We start from the raw sequence: 20,896 nt of genomic DNA, 5'->3' as shown, positions 1-20,896 counted from the left end.
ATGATCAGAGGAGTCATTTCTCAAGGTTGTACAAGTAAAAGTTAGCAAACGTTTTCAATTTTAGTTTCTTTACCATCATGGTCACCGTAATCCAACTTTAACTTTCTGTTGAACAATTCGAATAACCATTCCATACAGTTCTTTGTGGTGGCTGGATCGTATCTGCCCTTGCTCATTTCGTCTCTGATAAAGGCATGCTGAGCGTCGTTAATCTCAATAAAGGTCATTTCAATATTGTTTTTTCTCAATTCGCTTCTGATTAAGTCTCTGCCTTCTAGAGGAACATGGTTGTCTTTACAGCCGAAAATCATTATCAATTCGCCCTTTATTTCTGCGCATCTCTTCAAAGAATCATCCTGTTGGCCCTTTCCCAATGCGTGGTTGTGGATATCTGTTGCGAAGAAACACACCGCAGCACGGACTCTTGGATCTAAGGCTGCTCTGAAAGCCAAATGACCACCAAGACACATACCAGTGGCACCAATTTTACCATTACAAGTGGACAATGAAGTCAAATAATCAATGGCCAACTTATTATCTTCGTCATACGATTTAAGTTCCTTGGTAATTTTATAAGTGTTACCCTTATCTGTACCTTCATTATCATAAGCCAATGCCTCGTAGCTTTCGAAGTTATGGTAAATAGAAGGACAAACAACAATGAAACCTTGACCTGCAATATCCTTAGCAAATCTAGACACTGGTCCTGTAACCTGGTATATTTCGCTGTATACCACAACACCAGGAAATTTAACGTTTGGATAGTTCAAAATTTTTGGATGATAAACAAACAATCTCATGGTTGTACCATAAGATGTCTTCACGTCATGATAGGATTCCTCAATTAACATTGTGATTTTCTTTAGAAGATATAAAAGATAACGACTGAATACTACCAATTGTTAGAATTTATCATTCGTCCGGTATAGACACATGATCACTTCGGAGGACTTTGGCTGTTAAATTGTAATATGCTTTTTGGGAAGCAATTTTTCAAGAACACAGAGAGCATATATGTCCCTGTAATACTTTTCTAAGCTTCAAGGCAAATCAATATTTTCTTGTTTTATCTTTGTAGAAATAGCCTATGAAAACTGTTCAGATCAGATTATTTTTACATTGAAATCTTCGCTAATGACTTATTTTTAAACTATCAAGTTATAATCTAGTGGATTGCTTGTGGAATATAATCTTTACGATCTACAGATGGCTACAAGGAATCTAAATCGTACCGGGTGACATATTAAATACACATTTTATTCTCACCTATTCACATTATTAAAGGATACGTTCAATAATAACAATGTTGGCTGAAACAATATACTTCATCGTGGTCTAGTAATACTTAGCCCATTTCAGTTAGATATCTTGGTATTGATTCTAGAAGCACTACAAAATGGTTTCAGAATACTTCTTGCAATTATTTCCTTCCCTGTTCGGCAGCTTTCCTAGCATCAGCTAAATAGAGTCAGTATTCGAGCATCATGGTTTGAGAGTTGGCATACTCACTACATTGACATATAATTCTCTGTTTTACATACCTTCTGCTTGCTTTCTTCTCATCTTTTCTGCGTCACTTTCCATTCTCTTTTTTGGGTCTCCCTCCTTTTTTTGACCTTTAGCAGATTCCTGCTGCTTCTTCATGTTTTTCGCTCTTGCGAGATCCCTCTGGTTGCCTCTGGCCATAATACCAAGTGTCTAAATAGACTTGACTAAAAAACAATATTTGATAACCGGTAGTTGACTTCTGACTATAATTAAATGAAAAATATTAGATCATGTGACTTCATCATATAGTGTCTTTTAATGCTCTACAGTATACGGTGCTATGTTGACCCTACAAGTGTGTGGGTTCGATTGTAGGTACTATTATCTACGATACACAAAGTTTCAAGATGCTAAAAAAAATTTCCTAATGAATTGAATTTATCTAAGGTATAAATAGTGCTAGATAGTATTAATGTACATAAATTATTTTTCTTCTAAATCAAATACAATGTCACTATCAGCCTTTGGATCATATGGCTTCAACAAAAACTTGGAGAACTTTTTCAAATTCTCCACACCTCTGATTTCACAACCGAGTAATGGCATTTTAACCAAATGGTAATCTTCGTACAATTCGTTCATTTGGTCCAAGTATTTCTTTTGCATCTTCCATCTGGATTCACATCTCTTACAAGAGTGGCCATCACCATCTGCGAACAATAACTGATTAACAACAATGGAGTTGACATCCATGTTGTAAGACATTAATTCTTGGATCATTCTCTCAGTTTCGTATAATGACAAAAATTCAGAAATACAAACACAAATAAATGTAGTCAAATCAGGGTTAGTGAATTGCTCATTGACTTCACTCACATTCTTTTGAACTTCGTTCAACTTTTCAAAGATGTCTTGTTGTTGGCCACCACCCATCATGCTCAACATAGGGCCCAACTTACCAGATAAGTCTTTGAATTTTGATAATAATTTCTCTAAGGTCGATGGCAATTGCAAGAAACGCAATGTGTGACCAGTTGGTGCTGTGTCAAATATAATAGTTTTGTAGGAAATAGCATTCGTGTTATCATCACCTTCGAGAACCTTTTGGTTCTTGATATGCTTCAAAACTTCCATAAAAGATAAAGCTTCATCGATACCTGGAATTGATCCAGTCATATCGTTCATCATGCTCTTTAACGGATCATTTGGATCATTGTTGTATTGTGATGCTTGTTGTTGTAAATCAGACATTGCTGCTTCTGGGTCGATTTCCATACATGACAAATTTGGCAATCCTTCAACCTTTCTAGCATCCTTACCGAACTTTTGACAAAAAGCATCAGACAAGTTGTGTGCTGGATCTGTTGAAATAAGTAAAAACTGTTCATTAGGTTTGGCTAATGCTAATTGTACTGCAACAGATGATGAGGTGGTCGTTTTACCAACACCACCTTTACCACCGACGAAAATCCACTTCAAAGAGTCGTGTTGAACAATAGATTCTAATGTAGGTTCTAATTCTAAATCCATAATGCTGCTTAGCTTCTGAGTATAAATTTGATGCTTCAAGTGGCGCTTATTTAAGGAATCACTGATCAGATTTACTAGTCAAAGATTTTAGGTCGACTTCTGCGCGTGGTTTCCAGAAGGTTCTTCTGCGTGTTAAAGATTGCAAAATAATCGCCAACGTCTAATATTCCTCTTAGACAACATGGATTCTTCCTATAAGAGTCTATTTTCTATCTTCTCTATATATAATCTATAACTACACGGGATCTATTTCTTATCTTATCTGTAACAAGAGCATTACAATACTGAAAATGAATTTATTCTCGTAAGAACTTATATATTGGCAGTATTCAAGACCGCATAGTAATAATAACTGCATTATATCAATATAATATTGGTATTATGTATATTGCATTTCTCTTCTTCATTTTCCAAAATGTTTCAGCCCCTAATTTCAATAATTATATACAATGAGCTCTAAAATTTGTAATCTCCTATTAGTTCTTTGGTATTCAACTAAAAACTAATGATAATTTCCATTCTAGTCATCCTATACTTCACAACATGTTGTTTTGTATTATTACAACTCCAATTACAGCGTTAAGAGAGGAATAAAACATGCAATTTCATGCGAGTCTCTTGAGCCTTCACAAGAACTATACTTTCAACAATTCTCCGATATAGTGTAACGGCTAGCACGGTTCGCTTTCACCGAGCAGACCCGGGTTCGACTCCCGGTATCGGAAAACTTCTTTTTTTGTTTCTTTTTCGTTATTTTAGAAATCCGCGACATTATATACGATGTCGTATATTGACAGGGTAATGTCGTCTTTCGCACGTGCGTATGATTTTTATAATTTATTTTTTTACTCTTCGTCTAAGGCTATTCCTACATCTATATTAATATTGGATACTCTCTAGTTGATAACCTGTCGATAACATTATGGCATTTTATAGTATTGAACTAGATATTAAATAATAAATTGCAGCTTTTACTATGAAATTTGCTAAAGTTTTGGAGCAAACGCTTATCGAAGAAGATATCCCAGAAGAATGGATTGAGGCGGCTATTCAGTATAAGTCTTTAAAAAAATGTATTAACAAGGTAGTAAGTGAGCTTCAATTTTTAGGACTAGAGCAAAATACGTTGAAGTTGATCATAGATGACAAAACCAGGCATCAAGTGGTTGAGATGGATAATAATGAATACACGCCAAACAACCCTGTGGTAGCAGAATATACGTTGACAAAGTCAAATTTTGACCAAAGTGACCACATTATACCCATGTTGAAGATCAGTATTGACTATAATAATGCAGACGTTTCTGACGATCATATCAACGAGATTTGGTTGCGGTTGAAATCGAAAATTGAGACGTTAATAGACAACGACGACAGTATTATTGAAAGTGTTAGCAATAGAATATATGAGTTGAATGAGGACCAGGTGTTATCGCCTCATGGATCTAGAAGAGAAGGGTCGCCCATTCCTGAAGACTGTCTTGAGCAAATTGTGGGGAAGAATTTGGATAAGTCAAGTAAGAGAAGCGAAATGTTAATCATGTTGAAATCAGACTCCCAATTCTTCCAAATGCTTAATGGAGAATTGGAGAATCTTGACAAGTTGAAGCAAGATGAAGAAACAAAATTAATACAAGAAGTCAACGCCATAAGTGAGTCAATTCAAAAATTGGCTAATCCTGCCAAAGGACCGCTTAGAAAGTCGGATCTTTATAAATGGAGAGAGCTTTTCAAGATATACTTGGATTCAGAGGTTTATTTCAAGTACAACGAAACTTCTGTTTCTGCCTCCGAAAGAAACGGCGAGCAGGTGAAACGTAATTTAAATGAGTTTATCAGACGTGTCGAAAAAACATCATTGACAGATCAATTTCAAAATAAAAAGAGCATGGTCGCATTCAATCAATTTTTGAATATGAATTTTCACTTGCTAAAGGTTCTCCAGTTCCAGTCAATCAATTCAACCGCTTTCAGAAAGATCTTAAAAAAATTCGACAAGCAGACATCCTTGGGTGTGAAATATAAATTTCCAAAATTGATATCCAATGACCACATCTTTATTACTGGTTCCTCAATAGCTCAATCCATTTGTTATGTTATACAATCATCCATTCTAACCCTAGTCCCTCAATTAGACGACTACACCTGTCCCATCTGTACATCTGTCGCCTTCAAACCTATCAAATTAAACTGTGGTCATATATTTTGCGTGCGGTGTCTAGTCAAACTTAAGCAACAGAAAAAGGTTGATTGTCCTATCTGTAGACGTGAAAATTCTATCGCTTACGCCGATAGTACAAACTTAGATGTAGAAGCCATGGCATTAATGAAGCAATATTTTCCCTTAGAAGTTAAAGAAAAGCTTAAAGAACGAGACAAAGAAAGGTACGATGAAATTGTGGGGGATAGCAAGTGTATAATTACATAGTCTATTACATTGTAGAATAAATTGAATTAATCTAATCTTTGAACAGGAGTTTGTGTAATTTTTTTTATCTATATTATCAAATCTCAGTCTACGTGCTTAAGATAAAGATCAATCAGCCAGGTATGACGATAGATAAACAAAGCAGATATGATAGGCAATTGAGGTTATGGGGGAACTCTGGTCAATCAAACTTGGAGAGCTCACACATATGTCTAATTAATGCTACTTCTACAGGTTCTGAATTATTAAAGAACCTTGTGTTACCGGGAATTGGAGAGTTTACTATTATCGATAATACTGAAGTAACTGAAAACAGTTTATCTGGTAACTTTTTCTTAGCACATCAGGATCTAGGTGATAATGCAGCAAAGGCTATGGTTCGAGAATTGAAGGAATTAAATAGTGAGGTGGTTGGTAATGCCATTGAAGATTCACTTAGTAATGTGTTGAGACAAGAGTCTGTGCAGTTCTGGGACTCTTTCAATATTGTAGTAGTAAGCAATTACGTACCTAGAGAAGACTTGGATAGATTGAAAGACATATTATGGGACAAAAACATTCCTTTATTCTTTGTCAATACAATTGGCTTTTATGGATCGTTGCAACTTATCTTAAAGGAAACTACTGTTATTGAAACACACGATCCAGCTAAATTCTTTGACTTGAGAATTGACCATCCATGGCCCGAATTACAAGAATATGTTGATTCAATTAACATGGATGATCTAGATGATACGGAACATGCACATGTTCCATATATCGTAATATTTATAAAAGCATTACAGTCTTGGAAAACTTCCCATAACAATGCCCTGCCTAAGAATTATCAAGAGAAGAAAGAGTTCCGTAAACATGTGGAATCTATGTCAAGAAATATTGGCAATGAAAGCAACTTCATAGAAGCATTAAAAAGTATTCATCGGGCTTTACAAATTACCCAAATTCCCCAAACAGTTCTTGAATTATTTAAAGACGAGAATATAAAGGATGAAAATATAAATTTAACGACATCGATATTCTGGATTTACATAAAAGCCTTGAAGAATTTTGTTGCAAAAACGAACAAGTTACCATTACCGTATGCCATTCCAGATATGGCGTCTGATACCCTTAGTTACATCACGTTACAGAAGATATACCGAGATAAAGCCATAAATGACCAAAAGTTATTTACTGAAGAAGTTATTGAAATTTTAAACTCCATTGGGAGGACGGCAGATGATATTAACCATGACTCAATTTTAAGTTTTTGCAAAAATACACAGTTTTTATATGTTGCCAAAGGGTCTAGAGAGCTATTTAATCAAAAAATGATATCTAATGTTCTTTCAGGGTCTGAGGAAGAAGGATGTGATATATTGAGCATACATTTCGCCCTACTTTCATTCAATAGTTATATTGAACAATACCACACTAGTCCTAATATTCAGAACTTGGATGAATTTATTGAAGTCTTCAAGCGTTATTATGCTGACCCTTCATCTGAAATACCTGAGACCTTACATATAACTTTTAAAGAAATTTTAAGTCATCCTTCACCTGATTATCATAATATAAGCAGTCTCTTAGGAGGTGTTGCAAGTCAAGAAATATTAAAAATTACTACGTCTCAGTATACACCCCTTGATAACCTATATGTTTTCGATGGTATACATTCAATTAGTGAAAAGTGGAAAATATAATATTTGTATATACATTAATTTATAATCTACAAATCATCAAATGATCCTTGCATGCTATCTGATGTAGTCTTTTTCTTCTTGTTAGTTTTAACCATCTCCTTCCAATCTACTTGAGTTTCTTCATCTGACGAAGAATCCTCCATTATTTGTTTTTCAATTGCTTCTCTTTTTCTTTTCATCTTCTCCCTTCTTTCTTGTTTCGTTTCTATCTTATCTGTTTTACTCGACCAGGCTTCATTCTTAGCTTTAAGCTCTTTCCTTTTCTTTGCATCGTTTATTTTTCTTGCTTTGTCTTCTTCTAAATTCTTCATCCTCGATTCTTCCTTTTGCTTATCTGCATACTCAAACTTATCCATATCTATAACGTCACCTAACCATCCATCTTCTGGCATTTTGTCGTTTGGGATATATCTAGATTCAGGCATTTTGGGTAATCTCAATAATCCATACATTCTACCGAGCCCGATATAGTCCAATGTTTGTAATCTGAAAATTGACGATGCCATGTGCTTAGAATAGTATCTAATAAATCCAACGTAGGATTTTATTGCTAATTCATGTCTAGCTCTATCCTCTAGCATGTACTTTCTGAATTGTTTTTGAAATTTATTGTGGGTTTTTGAAATATCAGGGCATTCCATATTGTCCATTGTCATTCCTTTAACTTCCATAAAATTTACATAATCTTCCTCTCTGCTATTGTTGTTCAACATCACTATCGCTTGTCCTACTTTATTAGCTCTACCTGTTCTACCACATCTATGGAAGAACACATCAGGATCAGTTGGGGGGTCAAGCTGAATAACTAAATCAACATCAGGGATATCAATACCTCTAGCTGCAACATCTGTGGTTAATAGCACATGTTTATTAAGCATAGAATCACCCTCAGCAAAGTTTTGCAATGTCTTTAAACGAGGTTTAGTTGAAAGCTGGCCATGCAAAGAAAAAAACTTAAATTGATCTTCATCTTCTGTGTTAATTAACTTTTGAAATACCGAATAAAAGTGTTTCACAGATGTACAAGTTGGAAAGTATACTATACATTTTTGAAAACGATAATCTTTTAGTAATGCAATTAATGTAGATATTTTAGTCTCGGGTTCCACATTCATATAGCTTACATTCAATGAAGATGGTGCTGAATTTTTCGAGTTCTTTGACTTCACAACAATCTTCACAGGGTTTGCCATACCAGTTCTAAAAATGGTATCTCCTGCGGACGATATCGTTGCAGAAAATAATCCAGTACGACGTTGCTTAGGCAATTGTTTCAATATTTTAATCACATCTCTTTCAAACGATATATCTAAAAGCTTATCTGCTTCATCCAACACTGCTATTTCAACGGAATTGGTTTTCACATAATTTGAAGACAAAAAGTCCAACAATCTACCCGGTGTGGCTATTAATATATGTGTTTTATTGGTGAGAAAATAATCAATATCTTCTCTAACGCTTGATAATGATCCAACCAATAGCTGTGTCTTTATAGCTGTCTTCTCCTCTGGGAGATATTCAAGAACTTTGTCAAACACGGTTTGAATCTGTTTTGCTAATTCTCTAGTAGGAGAAAGAATAATACTAAGCATATGACCTTTTTTCACTGGTTCAGGTCCATCACCTTCTTCATCAATGTTATATAAGCGGTTTGATATCTTTTGTAATACCGGTATAACAAACGCTAAAGTCTTACCAGAACCTGTAACAGCTTCAACTACCACATCTTTATTTCCACTGAATAAAGGAATCGTTGATGCCTGAACTGGTGTCATAGTAGGATACCCTAACGATTTAATGGCTTCCTTAATCCAAGGATGAAGGTCACACTTCAAGACACTCCATGTCAATGATCCTTCTCTAGTCTCCATAATTGTACTAATGCCTAAATGTGCCGAGTTATATAAAGATTCCTTTCTTTCTGTCTAGTCGTGAATAATCTAAATTATCACTACATAAAAAAAATTGAGATGAGATGAGACGATCAAGTATTTTACGCAGCGTACATCCAAATACCCCATATACCAATAATAACTCGGAAAAATGCTTAAGAGGGCCATTAGTTATGTCTGGAATGCTGAGAAGACGCAAGTCTCTCGTTCTATGGACTATGAAAGGTGGTCGAAAACACAATTAATAGAGAAAATCAGAGAGTTAGAGTCCAGAAACGAAAAAGAGACAGGCACTACAAGCACTAGTAACGATAATAGTGAAAACAAAGATACTAAGACTGGCGAGAACAAAAATAAGCGTATAAGTAAAAATAAGCCTAAGGAATTTGATTTTTCAAAATATAACAAACGTTTTATTGCATTAAGATTTGCATATGTAGGATGGGACTACAATGGTTTGAATTTCCAGTACGAACCAACACCATTACCTACTGTTGAAGAAGAAATATTGAAAGCCTTGACTAAATCCAAGTTGATAACACAAGTAGACCCGGCGTGTTGCAATTTTAGTCGTTGTGGTAGAACTGATAAAGGTGTGAGTGCTATGAATCAAGTGATTTCTTTGGATGTTAGATCAAATTTGACTCCAGAAGACCAGGCTTCCAGTGAAAATGATGACAAGGAGTTGCCCTACCTTGCTATATTAAATTCTTTGTTGCCCACTGATATTCGGATCACCGCTGTTTGCTTGAGACCACCACCGAAGTTTGATGCCCGCTTCAGTTGTTCTTACAGACATTACCGTTACCTCTTTAGAAAGTATGACTTAGACTTAGAATTGATGCAAGAAGGTGCTAAAAGATATGAAGGGCTACATGATTTTAGAAATTTCTGTAAAATAGATGGATCTAAACAAATAACTAATTATAAGAGAGAAGTTCTTAGTGCAAATATAATTCATCTCCGAGATGATTTCTACATGTTTGACTTAAAAGGTAATGCTTTCTTATGGCATCAAGTTCGCTGTATGATGGCAGTCCTATTTTCTATAGGTCAGAAATTGGAATCCCCCTCTATTATCAATGATTTGGTTGATGTTGAAAAATTCCCAGGTAAACCGTCATTTGAAATGGCTAATGATGTGCCACTTGTGTTATATGATTGTGTGTTCCCAAAAATGGAGTGGTTGGATATTCAAGACTTTAAGAATAACACCGGAAAGATCTTTAAAGATAATGCAAATATGAGAGGGTTGGTCTTCGACTACGACGTAAAGGCGCATATAGTAGAAATGTTACAAAGCTTCTCTAGTCAGGATACCACCAATTTGAAGTCATTACCTGGTTCAGGGCATATAAATGTTGGAGATGGTGTTGGCCGTAATTTCAGAAAGTATGTACCAATAGCTAAGAGAGAAGTGGCAGAGACATTCGAGCTGGTCAATGCTAGATATAACGAAAAAAAGAAGCGTAAGCTTCAGCAAGCTACTGAGTAAGTAAATTCATTAATATATTTCATTCCTATTAATTAGAAATCCAAGATGGTTCCCAATATTGTACTTCCCCGTCGATACCTTGAGAGTCAATCCATAAAAACCCATCCATAATCATTTGATCGATGACGGTTTTACACCGTATTTTATCCCATCCGTAATTATCGATTAATAATCTATATGTTACAAACCCACCCATAAATCCACAAGCCTCGTATATCTTCTTTTGGTCGTTCGATATATTTGTGTTACCGCTTGTAGCTGATGAGAACTTTAGCCATTTCTTACCATTAATATTCAATATCTCATAGCCATTTCCCAACGAGAATAGAATAGACAATGCCTGCTGAATCTCACCCTCCTTTATCAGAGTTTCTAGGTTCACATTTTCCTGTAGCCGTGATAATAATTCTTTCATTGAAATCAATCCTCCATTAACATCTCTCGTTTCCTGACACACTTCTACTATCCGTACCGATAGGCCAATATAAAAATCTTCATTTCGAGACTTTGAGTTCTTAGAGTTACTGTATATCAACAATTCAAGCGGATCAACCCCTATCAGTTGACACATCTGGGTAAATTTATTACGGAATTCTGGATTTCGTCTTATTTCGTCTCCATGATCACTGCCAAAATTAATTATGGCCGATTGAAAGACTGACAACTGAGTAGAAAGTTGATCTGAATGTCTTTGAATAAGATTCTGTCCTAATTGTGAGTATACATGTCTATCTTCATGCCTTTTATCATTCATTTTCAGTAGATCTAGATAAGAATGCATTTCTAAAATCTGAAATTCTCAGCTTTCACATGGACCGAGCTCTTTACTCCATATTATTCTCTCCTACTTAATTCTTTAGTAAAATTCATTTTGTTCTTTATATTATTCCTTATACTATTATTCAAACAAAAGGATGACTGTGAGTGTACCTCGAGAGATTGAAGTGACCCTAGGGAAAGGAGTATCTGCAACCTTAACAGTTCCACATTCGGCTGATTTTGAAAATCCATACGAAAAGAACTATGCTCCTACAACGAATAAAGCAGCTATAATTCTACATGGACAAGGAGGACATAGGAATTATTGCTATCAGAAATTGTTGGCTCATAAATTAGCTTCCGACTTGGGGATTTACTCGTTAAGAATAGATTTTAGAGGGTGTGGAAGTTCAGCCGATAATGCAGATGAAAAAGTAGCCAGAATTATACAACAAGACATTGAAGATATACAAGCGAGTGCTGAGTTTATGTTAGATCCCACGCAGAATCCTTTGGGTATGAGATTCATGGTATCGTCAATGATAGGGCACTCCAGAGGAGGTGTAGCTATGTTCTTGTGGGCCTTAGAACAGGATAGGATCTTGAAATCTTCCAATCCATCCAAAGCGATTGTTATTCCTAACCTCATCAACTGTTCTGCCAGATATAGATCAGAAACAGTTTATGAACGATATCCAGAAGGTTTTGAAGGGGCGTATCTTCGGAGTTTAAGACATGGACAAATTCAGAAGGTTTATGTTTCAAAGAACGAAATTGACTCTTTGGCTGCCCCTGATATGTCAGCTCTTCGTGATTTATCAACGGATTTTTCTGTTTTAAGTATATATGGCTTGGAAGATAGGATTATTCCTGTTAATGATGGTTCATTCTACGCAAATGTATTAAACAGGGGACCCTATTCACATCATTTGGAGCTAATCCCGTTTGCTGATCATAACTTTTATGGTATCGAAGCAATTGAGACAGACGATGATGCAGAGGAATACAATCCTCAAAATCTACCATTGAATAATAAAAAGTTGGTAAACTTTAATGTGATGGTTACTTCTCTTGTCGTAGATTACTTAAAACCTGAAAATGAATTGAATAGGTTCTTATACCGCAGTTTCAATGTTGGGTACATCCCAAGATGGAAGCAAATCGAGGGCATTTCCAATTTTAGAGATATCGGAGCATGGAGGATTAACAATCCTACGTTCCGCTTACCAAACTATGATAATGAATCACATTACTATGTTAGACCTCACATAGCTTTTCGTTGTGCAAATACCGCTGATATTACAGAAACAGGTTTGAAAGAACTTAAAAAGCTAAATGTCAAGGCTATGTTTGATTTTAGATCGTCAATAGAGATTGATAATGATGGTTCTCCACAGAACTTAGAGAAGCATGGAATTAAAAGAATACATGCTCCAGTTTTTAGTGAAACTGATTATTCACCGGAAGTTATTGCTATTAGATATACTAATTTAATGACTAGTTGGTATACGTATGTTAACGTCTATGAGGATATTTTAGAAAATGGCACTAGTGCTTTTAGACAGGTGTTTGAATTCATTCGAGATGAAGTTCCCGCCTCGAGCTTTGTTTTCCACTGTACTGCTGGTAAAGATCGTACCGGAGTTTTAAGTATGCTTATATTGTTATTTCTTGGGGTGGACAAGCACACTATTGCCAAGGAATATGAATTGACTACAGTGGGACTTAAGAAAGAACATGCATCTATTAGAGATAAATTTGTAAAGACTTTAGAAAAGTTTCAAGCTAAAATGGAGAATGTTGAAGATGTTGCACAAATTATTGCACAAGGAAGAAAAGGCTGGAAGATCGAAGAAGACGGGTTTGAAAACTTAATTAGCTCGAGGTACGAAGCAATGCTTGCTACCATTGAATTATTCAATGAAAAATATGGCAGCATTATTAACTATATGAAAAACGAGTTGAAATTTGAGGACTCGGATCTTCGTAAGATTTACGAAAACTTAGTATATGTATCCGAAATCAACAAACCTGAACCAGATCCTATGTTTAATTTGGTTGAATTTGCTCCAAAACTATAAATATTAGATATATTTCAATTAATGCATAACGCGTTACATAATAGGTAAAGGCCTCTGTTTAAATATTATCTTTTTCTTTACAATATCCACGATTTTTATGCTATCATCTCTGTTTGCTTCAAGATCACCATCCTCTGTGTCCTTGTTATCTGTATTGTTAGTTTTTATTCTTAGTACTGCTAATGGCGTTTCTAAATCAACCATCGATCCTAGCAATCTCTGAGACTTCCCAATATATAGTGTCACGTTGGACTGATTCTTAGGGTCGAATTCTAGTCTCCCAAACTTCACAGCTTCGTACACATCATTGACCCGAACAAAATTTTCTAAGTATTCGGATTTGTGATTCTCATTGGGTTGGGGAAACGACTTGGGGAGGTTTAGTTCGCCTTGAATCTCCAAGATCGATAAACCATATGGCGTAGATATGATATCATCGTTCTCTATCAGGTCACCTTCATTGGGAGCTTTTTCATTTAGTATATTATGAGCAACGTTATAATCAATCTTGGTAGTAGGCATGACTAGGTACCGAATCAAGTAGTATATCAAATGTGTTTATGATAAGAAAAGTGCTTTCTGGCGAGTTTGTGACATTTTATGGAATTTTTCAGTAACGGACTCAAAATGTATTTCAACACCCTTTTTAGTCTTTTTTCACCATTTGCAAACTTTTTTGTTGAGTTATAGTTATACTACTGTGTTATTAGAATTCTGGTTGAATGGGTTGTTCTCTAATTCCTCCTTATTTTACTTTTTTTCTTAGCTATTACAAGGCTAAAATGTATCGACCTGTAGACCAGAACGAATTTATTCCCACTTATCGATGAATTGCTCTAAAAATAAATATATACACATTACTTAAGTCTAGAGTTGATTCTAATTGCCATTTATACCACTGGGTGTCCTTTGGATCTTATATACATTTTAGGTAGCTATTTGGTCTTAAATTTCTGCTCTACTATATGTACATGCAAACAATTAACCACGCATAGACCACTAGAATTGCTCAATTTCTCGGTACTATGTTAGCTAACCCTCTTCAAATACAATTCTCATATATGGCACTAATATACAAAAGAAGTGAATGATTTTGGTGAGAAGCACAATGAGTACGCAGCATTTTTGGTATTTTGCAATTTTAGATTATCACAAATACGTAGAAACAGATATACCAAAAACCAACGAATCTTCTTCCTACACCTCTCTCTTCGCTTACATCTACTTCGCATCTGACCTATGGACGCACTCCGATGGCACTTTGCTAGTACGTTCTTCACATATCAAGACCTACATTTCATCACATTTCATCTACATTTCCATAGTTCTAAACTTTTACTAAAGTCAACCTCAAAGTTTACTCTTCTTGCCAGCATACCAGTAACTGTATTAAAACCTCTGTAAGATTACTCATAACCTAGTCAATACTCCCATAGTGACTATTCTCAAATTTCACAATTGGCCAATGTTGACCATATTACTGAAAAAAGAACAGTGAAGGCCATTCATTTGCCAAAATGTCAACAAACGTTTTTATCCCAATCCGTTAATTAATAACAGTTTTCAGGATCCATCCCTATTGTTCCAATCGTACAGTTGGTCCAGAATATGAATTAGGAAATCATTTATAAAAAAATTACCCGATTAGGAAACTCATAAGCATCAACATTTCGCAGCTGACAAAAATTAATTACAAGCATCTGGGGGGACTAAATCATTCATAATGAATCATCCTTTCAAAAGAAACAAAGCTATAGTATTATCATCGAATATAGCTAACCTAACATCAAATAACCCATAATGAGTGACGATTATTCTGCAACACATGGGTTGATGATGTTCTTGCTGGCTACCAATAATGGAGCAGCTGAAGGCACTGGTATTAGATTGAATGTTGATCAAGCCCATAATCTATTAGGAAAACATATTTCACCAGTATTAGTCAATTATACCTTAGGAACACAAATAAATTTATTTGGATCTTATCCAGATGAATCTGATGTAGTACCATCGGCCATTTTCACAGCAGTGTTTGCGATATTGGGAATATTGCATTTGATAATTTTTTGCATAAACTTTTCAAGAGGACATTATTTCTGGTTATCGATGGGCTGGTTTGGGTACTGTATAACTAGAGTGGTTGGATGGGCTCTTAGGATAGCTTGGGCTAGAAATATCACGGTAACACAAATGGGGATTGCCAATGAGGTGTTTTTGATTATTCCGTCGATTATACTTGTTTCGATTAACTTGATTCTAGCACAAAGATTGTTTACTTGGAGACATCCAGTTGGTGGTTCCAGAAAACTTTTCTGGTCCATCATGATTGGTCTTTATATTGTTGTTCTCGGGGTCATCGCCATGACTATCGTTGCATCCGCCATACCATATTTGTATTATTTATCTGAGAAAACATACAAGAGCTACCAGAAAGTTGTCCAAGCAAGTGCTATTTTGATTATATTATACACTTTGACGGCTGTCAGTTTGATTGCTTTATCGTATTTCTTCAAGCCAACCAGAAAGGATGAAAACTTGTACACATATCAACCATGGTGGATTGAATCATTCCATCCATTCTATTTTGTTCGTCCTCACGCTGCCCAGGAGGCTGAAGAAACATTTATGAAAAGAAACCGTAACCATCGTCATGCCATTCGTGTTATTGCTGCAACTCACCACCATTACAAAATAGTTGAAGGTTTGAGTAATGAGAGAGGTAACTTGAAGCACAACACCTCCTTGTTGATTATATGTCTGTCCACGCTTTTCCTTTTCGTAGGTTCTGTTTTGAGAGCAGTGGCTGTTTTCCAAGCAAAATTCAACAGGGACGAGGGCCCAGTTTGTGATCCTGTCGCCATGTACATAATGTGGGGACTTTTGGAAACTGTCATAAATTTGTCCTACATCATTGGTAGGGTTGATTTGAGATTCTATAGACCTGATGTCTTACCTGCAGCCGTCAGAGCCATTATCACTGCAGAGCAAACTACTCATCCTTCTGTCATGCCTTCTCCTTCAGAACAGGCTACGCTTGACGGTGACAACATGTCCCTCGACCAATCTGAATTCGATTTCAGCGACTCTGAGTCTTTACCTCCTAATTACTATGAGAACAAGCATGAAAAACAAGAAGTTGTCACAGATGATAACGAATCTGAATTTTATTTCTGATTCTTTGTCCTAAAGTTTATACCTCCACACCTAATTATTTTTCTCTTTATATATATATATATATACCTCTAATTCTCCACTCCACTCTACCCCGTAGAGTACTCTATTTAATATGATATAATTCCCTAAATTCATTTGATTATATTTTTTATGCTGCATATCCTGTTTATTCCTAATTAGTACATTATGGTGAGAAATTTTATTTGGGGAAGTTTTGATGTTCTTGAATCATATGCTCACTAAAATTGACAATAAAGGACTTTATGCCTATTAGGGAGATTTACATCTCTCAGGAATTATTATGGAGCGGGGTCACATACCATCACTTATATATATACTATAGAAAAGTAAAAATTATTGATATCGTTAATATAGAGTCATAGGAGCAAATGAGTGGAACTGATGATAATTCGGCTGTAGGTGGCTTATTACACTTATTGAGGGCCACTAATAATGGTGCTGCAGACGGTACTGGTATTTACGTTTTAGTAAACCAAGCACACAATTTGTTAGGAAATAACATTCCACCAGTAATGGTTGAATATACTATGGGATTACAAAACAACTTGTTTGGCTCATATCCTGATAACAAGGATATCGCACCCAGTGCTGTGTTCTTAGCATGTTTCGCAGTAATCGGTATTGCGCATTTAGTATTATTCCTCATTAACTCTTCTAGAGGACACTATTTCTATTTATCGTTGATATGGATGTTTTATTGTGTATTGAAGGTGATCGGGTGGACGCTTAGGATTGTGTGGGCTAAAGATATTACCAAGGTGCAATTAGGAATTGCGGATGAGGTGTTGTTAATTTTGTCGTCGATTATCTTGGTTGCAGTCAATTTGATATTGGCCCAAAGATTGTTTACATGGAGACATCCTGTTGGTGGTTCCAGAAAGTTGTTTAACAATACTATGTACTTGCTTTATGCTGTTGTTGCTGCTGTTATCGCGATGACTATTGTGTCATCAGCTGTGCCATATGTATACTTATTATCCACCTATGCGTACGAGAGCTATAAGAATGTGGTCAAAGTGAGTGCTATCTTGATTATATTGTATTCATTAACAGCTGTTAGTTTAATCTCCTTGTCTTATTTCTTCAAGCCAACCGCGAAGGATGAAAACTTATACACGTACCAACCATGGTGGATTGAATCGTTCCATCCGTTTTATTTTGTTCGTCCTAATGCTGCGCAGGAGGCCGAAGATACATTTATGAAGAGAAACCATAATCACCGTCACGCAATTAGGGTTATTGCTTCGACGCATCATCATTACAAGATGGTCGAAGGTTTAACTAATCAAAGAGGTACTTTGGCTCATAACAAATCCTTAGCTATTATCATGTTCACCACTTTGGCAATCTTTGTGGAATCTATAGTCAGAGCTGTAGCAGTGTTTCAAGCAAGAGAGAACAGAGATGCAGGTCCAGCATGCAATCCAATTGCCGCATACATGTGCTGGGGAGTATTGGAAGTTTTCGTTAATATAGTCTATCTTGTCGGCAGAGTTGACTTAAGATTTTATAGACCAGATGTTTTACCGGCTAAAATTAGGTCTATTATTACGGCTGAACAAACGTACTATCCCTCAGATAATGAGTCAGACGAGATCACTTCTTCAACAGGAGACGCAGAATATTACCACAGCGATGACGAGAAACCTAATAATAATGCATTTCATTTCGAAAACAGAGGAAACCAGAGTGCTGGTGCTCATCCTTATAATAATCTTACCAGCCAGAGATTCCCTAACGAGAAAGCACCTGGATATCCTACGGAAAAGTACCCTAAAGAAAAGTTCATGTCAGATGACTTTGACGACGATGAGAAACTTGATTTCGACGATCATGATTCAGATTTCTACTTCTAATATCTTTACTCTCTATACATATTTATTATCACAACTTTTTGTTTCGGAAAAATTTGTAGGACAAAAAAAAAATCAAACCCACGGCGGGAGTCGAACCCGCAATCTTTTGATTAGAAGTCAAACGCGTTAACCATTACGCTACGCAGGCGTTCAATTTATTTTGGACTATAAATTAAACGAACATATTTATAACTTTTCCTAAATGTCTTGAAATTTTATACAAAAATTAACTACTTATTATTACATTTAATTTAAAGCATATGAAAATCTAGTATTTAGTAATTATTATTTAAATAGATTATTCTTTAGAGCAATCTCTTCCAAATAATGAGACTTTGACCCAATCCAAACAGACCAAGACTTGGTTCTTTACAGAAAGACACATGTAGACGTATGCAGATCTCCAGAATAAGAAAGTTAAAGTACCACCAGTAGTGACATTAGACCAATCACCCCAGACCAAGTCAGCAACAGCCTTTTCAGAACCGATATAAGCTAATGCACCTTGGTTAACATATTCGAAGACAGGTAATTTTTCTTGTAAGATAGAAAATTTCTTCTTCAATCTTTCAACGTTGTCAGTTGAAGTTGGATTCTGCATGGTGAATTTAATTGCTTCAAGTTCATGGATCTTTTCAAAATGCTTAGCTAAGAAAGTACCCTCTTGGAAGGCAACCTGGGCAGTTGGAGCATATTTAGTAAAAGTACAATCTCCCAAAGCATAAATATTATCAGATCCATCAACCAATAATCTTTCATCCACCAACAAACCTCTTCTGGCGTTTCTTTGTTCATCAATTTTAGATGTCAAGTTATGGGTAATTGCTCTAGGAGCATTACCAGTAGCCCAAATCAACATACCATAAGGGATCTCTTGGATTTCAGTAGAGCCATCCTTTGGATCTTTAATCAGACAAACAACATGCTTATCGCTAACTTTTTTGACCATAGTGTTCGTTTTCAAGTCAATATTGGTATCTTGGAAAACCTGCTTGGTATATTCGACTAATTTTTTGTTGAACATATTCAAGACATTAGGTAATGCCTCGACTAAAATAACCTTCAATTCAGAAGCAACTTCTGGCATCCATTTTTTCAAATCTTGATCAATATAATCCTGCAATTCACCAGCAACCTCAACACCAGTTGGACCACCACCGCAGACAACAATAGACAACAATCTCTTTCTTTCTTCATCACCCTTTGGCAAGATATTGGCAGCTTCAATAACATCCATCAATCTCTTTCTAATACTCATAGAATCACTCACTTCTTTCAAGAAAGTAGAATGTTCAGCAACACCAGGAATACCAAAAGTAGAAGGTTGAGCACCAACACCAACAACTAAATAATCATAATTAAGGGACGTAGTAATATCCTCAATTCCAGTATATTCAGACACAGTAGACTTCGAAGAACTGGTATCCTTACCAGAATGACCAGAATGGACAGTAGTCGATTGCTTGATAGTGATCTTGTTGTTAACAGGATCAATGTCAGTGGCTTCGGCTTCCAAGTAAAGAACTTCACCTGGTGATCTTCTAGTAATAGATCTCACTGGCTCAATAATAGATCTCAATTCAACAGTACCGGTAGGACAAGAAGGTAATAAAGGAGTGAAAAGGAAATAGTTTCTTGGAGAAACTACAACAACATTGTACAATGTAGTATCCAAATTCTTCAACAAGGAAATAGAACCCCATCCTGATCCTAATAAAACAAGAGTCTTCTTCTTTTGACCATTTTCAAAGTATGGGACTTGCTTTTGTTGCTCACCTGGATGTGATTCAGTGTAGATCTTATAAGAAAGAGCCCCGACAGCAGCAAGGACCGAAAAAAGCGTAACTCTCTTGGTAGTTTTCCAAATGGATCTACGTTTTTTAGGAGGAGGAGGAGGTGGTGGAACAACCGTACCTCCCTTCACTTCCACCGTTTTGATAGTGTTTAAAAGTCTACTGTTTGTAGACAAAACCCTTCTAGAACCAATTCTGCTAAACATTTTACACGGTTTATGATAAATTGTTCCCAATTGCAATAAATATTATATTATATATACAATTTTCATAGACATGTCTTGCTCGTTCGGACTCGCTGAAGACAAAAAAAAAAAGGCTATTCGGTAAGCCAAACTCCGAGAAAAAATGGCTAATTGTGGAACAATCGGCCCTAAGATCACTTTTCCCTCTCCTACGACAGATATATAGAGAGTATATAGTAATCACCGTAATCACCTAAACACCTATCTACGTATCTTTAGCATATGAATATTTTAATTAAAAATATGCATTTCGTTTTTTTTTCGGCTAACTACCATCGATGACATGATGTTAGAAGTACCGTTTACAATATGATTTACTGTATATAAACTGATTAGTGTTGCATTAGTAAAGAATCACGCTATTCCAAGGTTAGCATATGTTTGGACTAAAAATTTCAACATTCAGTAGCACGGACATTTTTTTACGCAACTAGCTTTTGCCGAATTCCGAA

General features: G+C 35.8%; 12 protein-coding genes across 12 annotated transcripts; 6 read left to right on the top strand and 6 right to left on the bottom strand.

Annotated features, from left to right (window-relative positions):
• Positions 1 to 41: 41 nt before the first annotated feature.
• On the bottom strand, positions 42 to 851 carry AC631_02944 (carboxymethylenebutenolidase; the record flags this gene model as incomplete). Its single annotated transcript, XM_015611773.1, has 1 exon — positions 42 to 851. The coding sequence occupies one exon, from the start codon at positions 849 to 851 to the stop codon at positions 42 to 44; it is 810 nt and encodes a 269-aa protein (XP_015467414.1).
• A 1,120-nt stretch (positions 852 to 1,971) lies between these two features.
• AC631_02943 (guanine nucleotide exchange factor) lies at positions 1,972 to 3,018 on the bottom strand (the record flags this gene model as incomplete). The annotated part of the gene is made up of 1 exon (XM_015611772.1): positions 1,972 to 3,018. One exon carries the CDS (start codon positions 3,016 to 3,018, stop codon positions 1,972 to 1,974), a length of 1,047 nt encoding a protein of 348 aa, XP_015467413.1.
• Positions 3,019 to 3,994: 976 nt separating this feature from the next.
• TRY3 (Try3p) lies at positions 3,995 to 5,446 on the top strand (the record flags this gene model as incomplete). The annotated part of the gene is made up of 1 exon (XM_015611771.1): positions 3,995 to 5,446. One exon carries the CDS (start codon positions 3,995 to 3,997, stop codon positions 5,444 to 5,446), a length of 1,452 nt encoding a protein of 483 aa, XP_015467412.1.
• Positions 5,447 to 5,568: 122 nt separating this feature from the next.
• Positions 5,569 to 7,128, top strand: AC631_02941 (uncharacterized protein; the record flags this gene model as incomplete). The annotated part of the gene is made up of 1 exon (XM_015611770.1): positions 5,569 to 7,128. One exon carries the CDS (start codon positions 5,569 to 5,571, stop codon positions 7,126 to 7,128), a length of 1,560 nt encoding a protein of 519 aa, XP_015467411.1.
• A 26-nt stretch (positions 7,129 to 7,154) lies between these two features.
• On the bottom strand, positions 7,155 to 8,999 carry SPB4 (putative ATP-dependent RNA helicase; the record flags this gene model as incomplete). Its single annotated transcript, XM_015611769.1, has 1 exon — positions 7,155 to 8,999. One exon carries the CDS (start codon positions 8,997 to 8,999, stop codon positions 7,155 to 7,157), a length of 1,845 nt encoding a protein of 614 aa, XP_015467410.1.
• A 172-nt stretch (positions 9,000 to 9,171) lies between these two features.
• Positions 9,172 to 10,515, top strand: AC631_02939 (pseudouridine synthase; the record flags this gene model as incomplete). The annotated part of the gene is made up of 1 exon (XM_015611768.1): positions 9,172 to 10,515. One exon carries the CDS (start codon positions 9,172 to 9,174, stop codon positions 10,513 to 10,515), a length of 1,344 nt encoding a protein of 447 aa, XP_015467409.1.
• Positions 10,516 to 10,543: 28 nt separating this feature from the next.
• Positions 10,544 to 11,269, bottom strand: VPS22 (ESCRT-II subunit protein; the record flags this gene model as incomplete). The annotated part of the gene is made up of 1 exon (XM_015611767.1): positions 10,544 to 11,269. One exon carries the CDS (start codon positions 11,267 to 11,269, stop codon positions 10,544 to 10,546), a length of 726 nt encoding a protein of 241 aa, XP_015467408.1.
• Positions 11,270 to 11,429: 160 nt separating this feature from the next.
• On the top strand, positions 11,430 to 13,355 carry AC631_02937 (uncharacterized protein; the record flags this gene model as incomplete). Its single annotated transcript, XM_015611766.1, has 1 exon — positions 11,430 to 13,355. One exon carries the CDS (start codon positions 11,430 to 11,432, stop codon positions 13,353 to 13,355), a length of 1,926 nt encoding a protein of 641 aa, XP_015467407.1.
• Positions 13,356 to 13,388: 33 nt separating this feature from the next.
• On the bottom strand, positions 13,389 to 13,877 carry CTF8 (Ctf8p; the record flags this gene model as incomplete). The annotated part of the gene is made up of 1 exon (XM_015611765.1): positions 13,389 to 13,877. One exon carries the CDS (start codon positions 13,875 to 13,877, stop codon positions 13,389 to 13,391), a length of 489 nt encoding a protein of 162 aa, XP_015467406.1.
• A 1,278-nt stretch (positions 13,878 to 15,155) lies between these two features.
• AC631_02935 (DUF3112 domain-containing protein) lies at positions 15,156 to 16,529 on the top strand (the record flags this gene model as incomplete). The annotated part of the gene is made up of 1 exon (XM_015611764.1): positions 15,156 to 16,529. The coding sequence occupies one exon, from the start codon at positions 15,156 to 15,158 to the stop codon at positions 16,527 to 16,529; it is 1,374 nt and encodes a 457-aa protein (XP_015467405.1).
• Positions 16,530 to 16,918: 389 nt separating this feature from the next.
• Positions 16,919 to 18,406, top strand: AC631_02934 (DUF3112 domain-containing protein; the record flags this gene model as incomplete). The annotated part of the gene is made up of 1 exon (XM_015611763.1): positions 16,919 to 18,406. The coding sequence occupies one exon, from the start codon at positions 16,919 to 16,921 to the stop codon at positions 18,404 to 18,406; it is 1,488 nt and encodes a 495-aa protein (XP_015467404.1).
• Positions 18,407 to 18,704: 298 nt separating this feature from the next.
• Positions 18,705 to 20,405, bottom strand: NDE1 (NADH-ubiquinone reductase (H(+)-translocating); the record flags this gene model as incomplete). Its single annotated transcript, XM_015611762.1, has 1 exon — positions 18,705 to 20,405. The coding sequence occupies one exon, from the start codon at positions 20,403 to 20,405 to the stop codon at positions 18,705 to 18,707; it is 1,701 nt and encodes a 566-aa protein (XP_015467403.1).
• Positions 20,406 to 20,896: the final 491 nt, after the last annotated feature.

Source organism: Debaryomyces fabryi (genome assembly GCF_001447935.2).
Source record: "Debaryomyces fabryi strain CBS 789 chromosome Unknown contig00057, whole genome shotgun sequence".
NCBI classification, from domain to species: Eukaryota; Fungi; Ascomycota; class Pichiomycetes; order Serinales; family Debaryomycetaceae; genus Debaryomyces; species Debaryomyces fabryi.
This window is presented reverse-complemented; position numbering and strand designations above follow the sequence as displayed.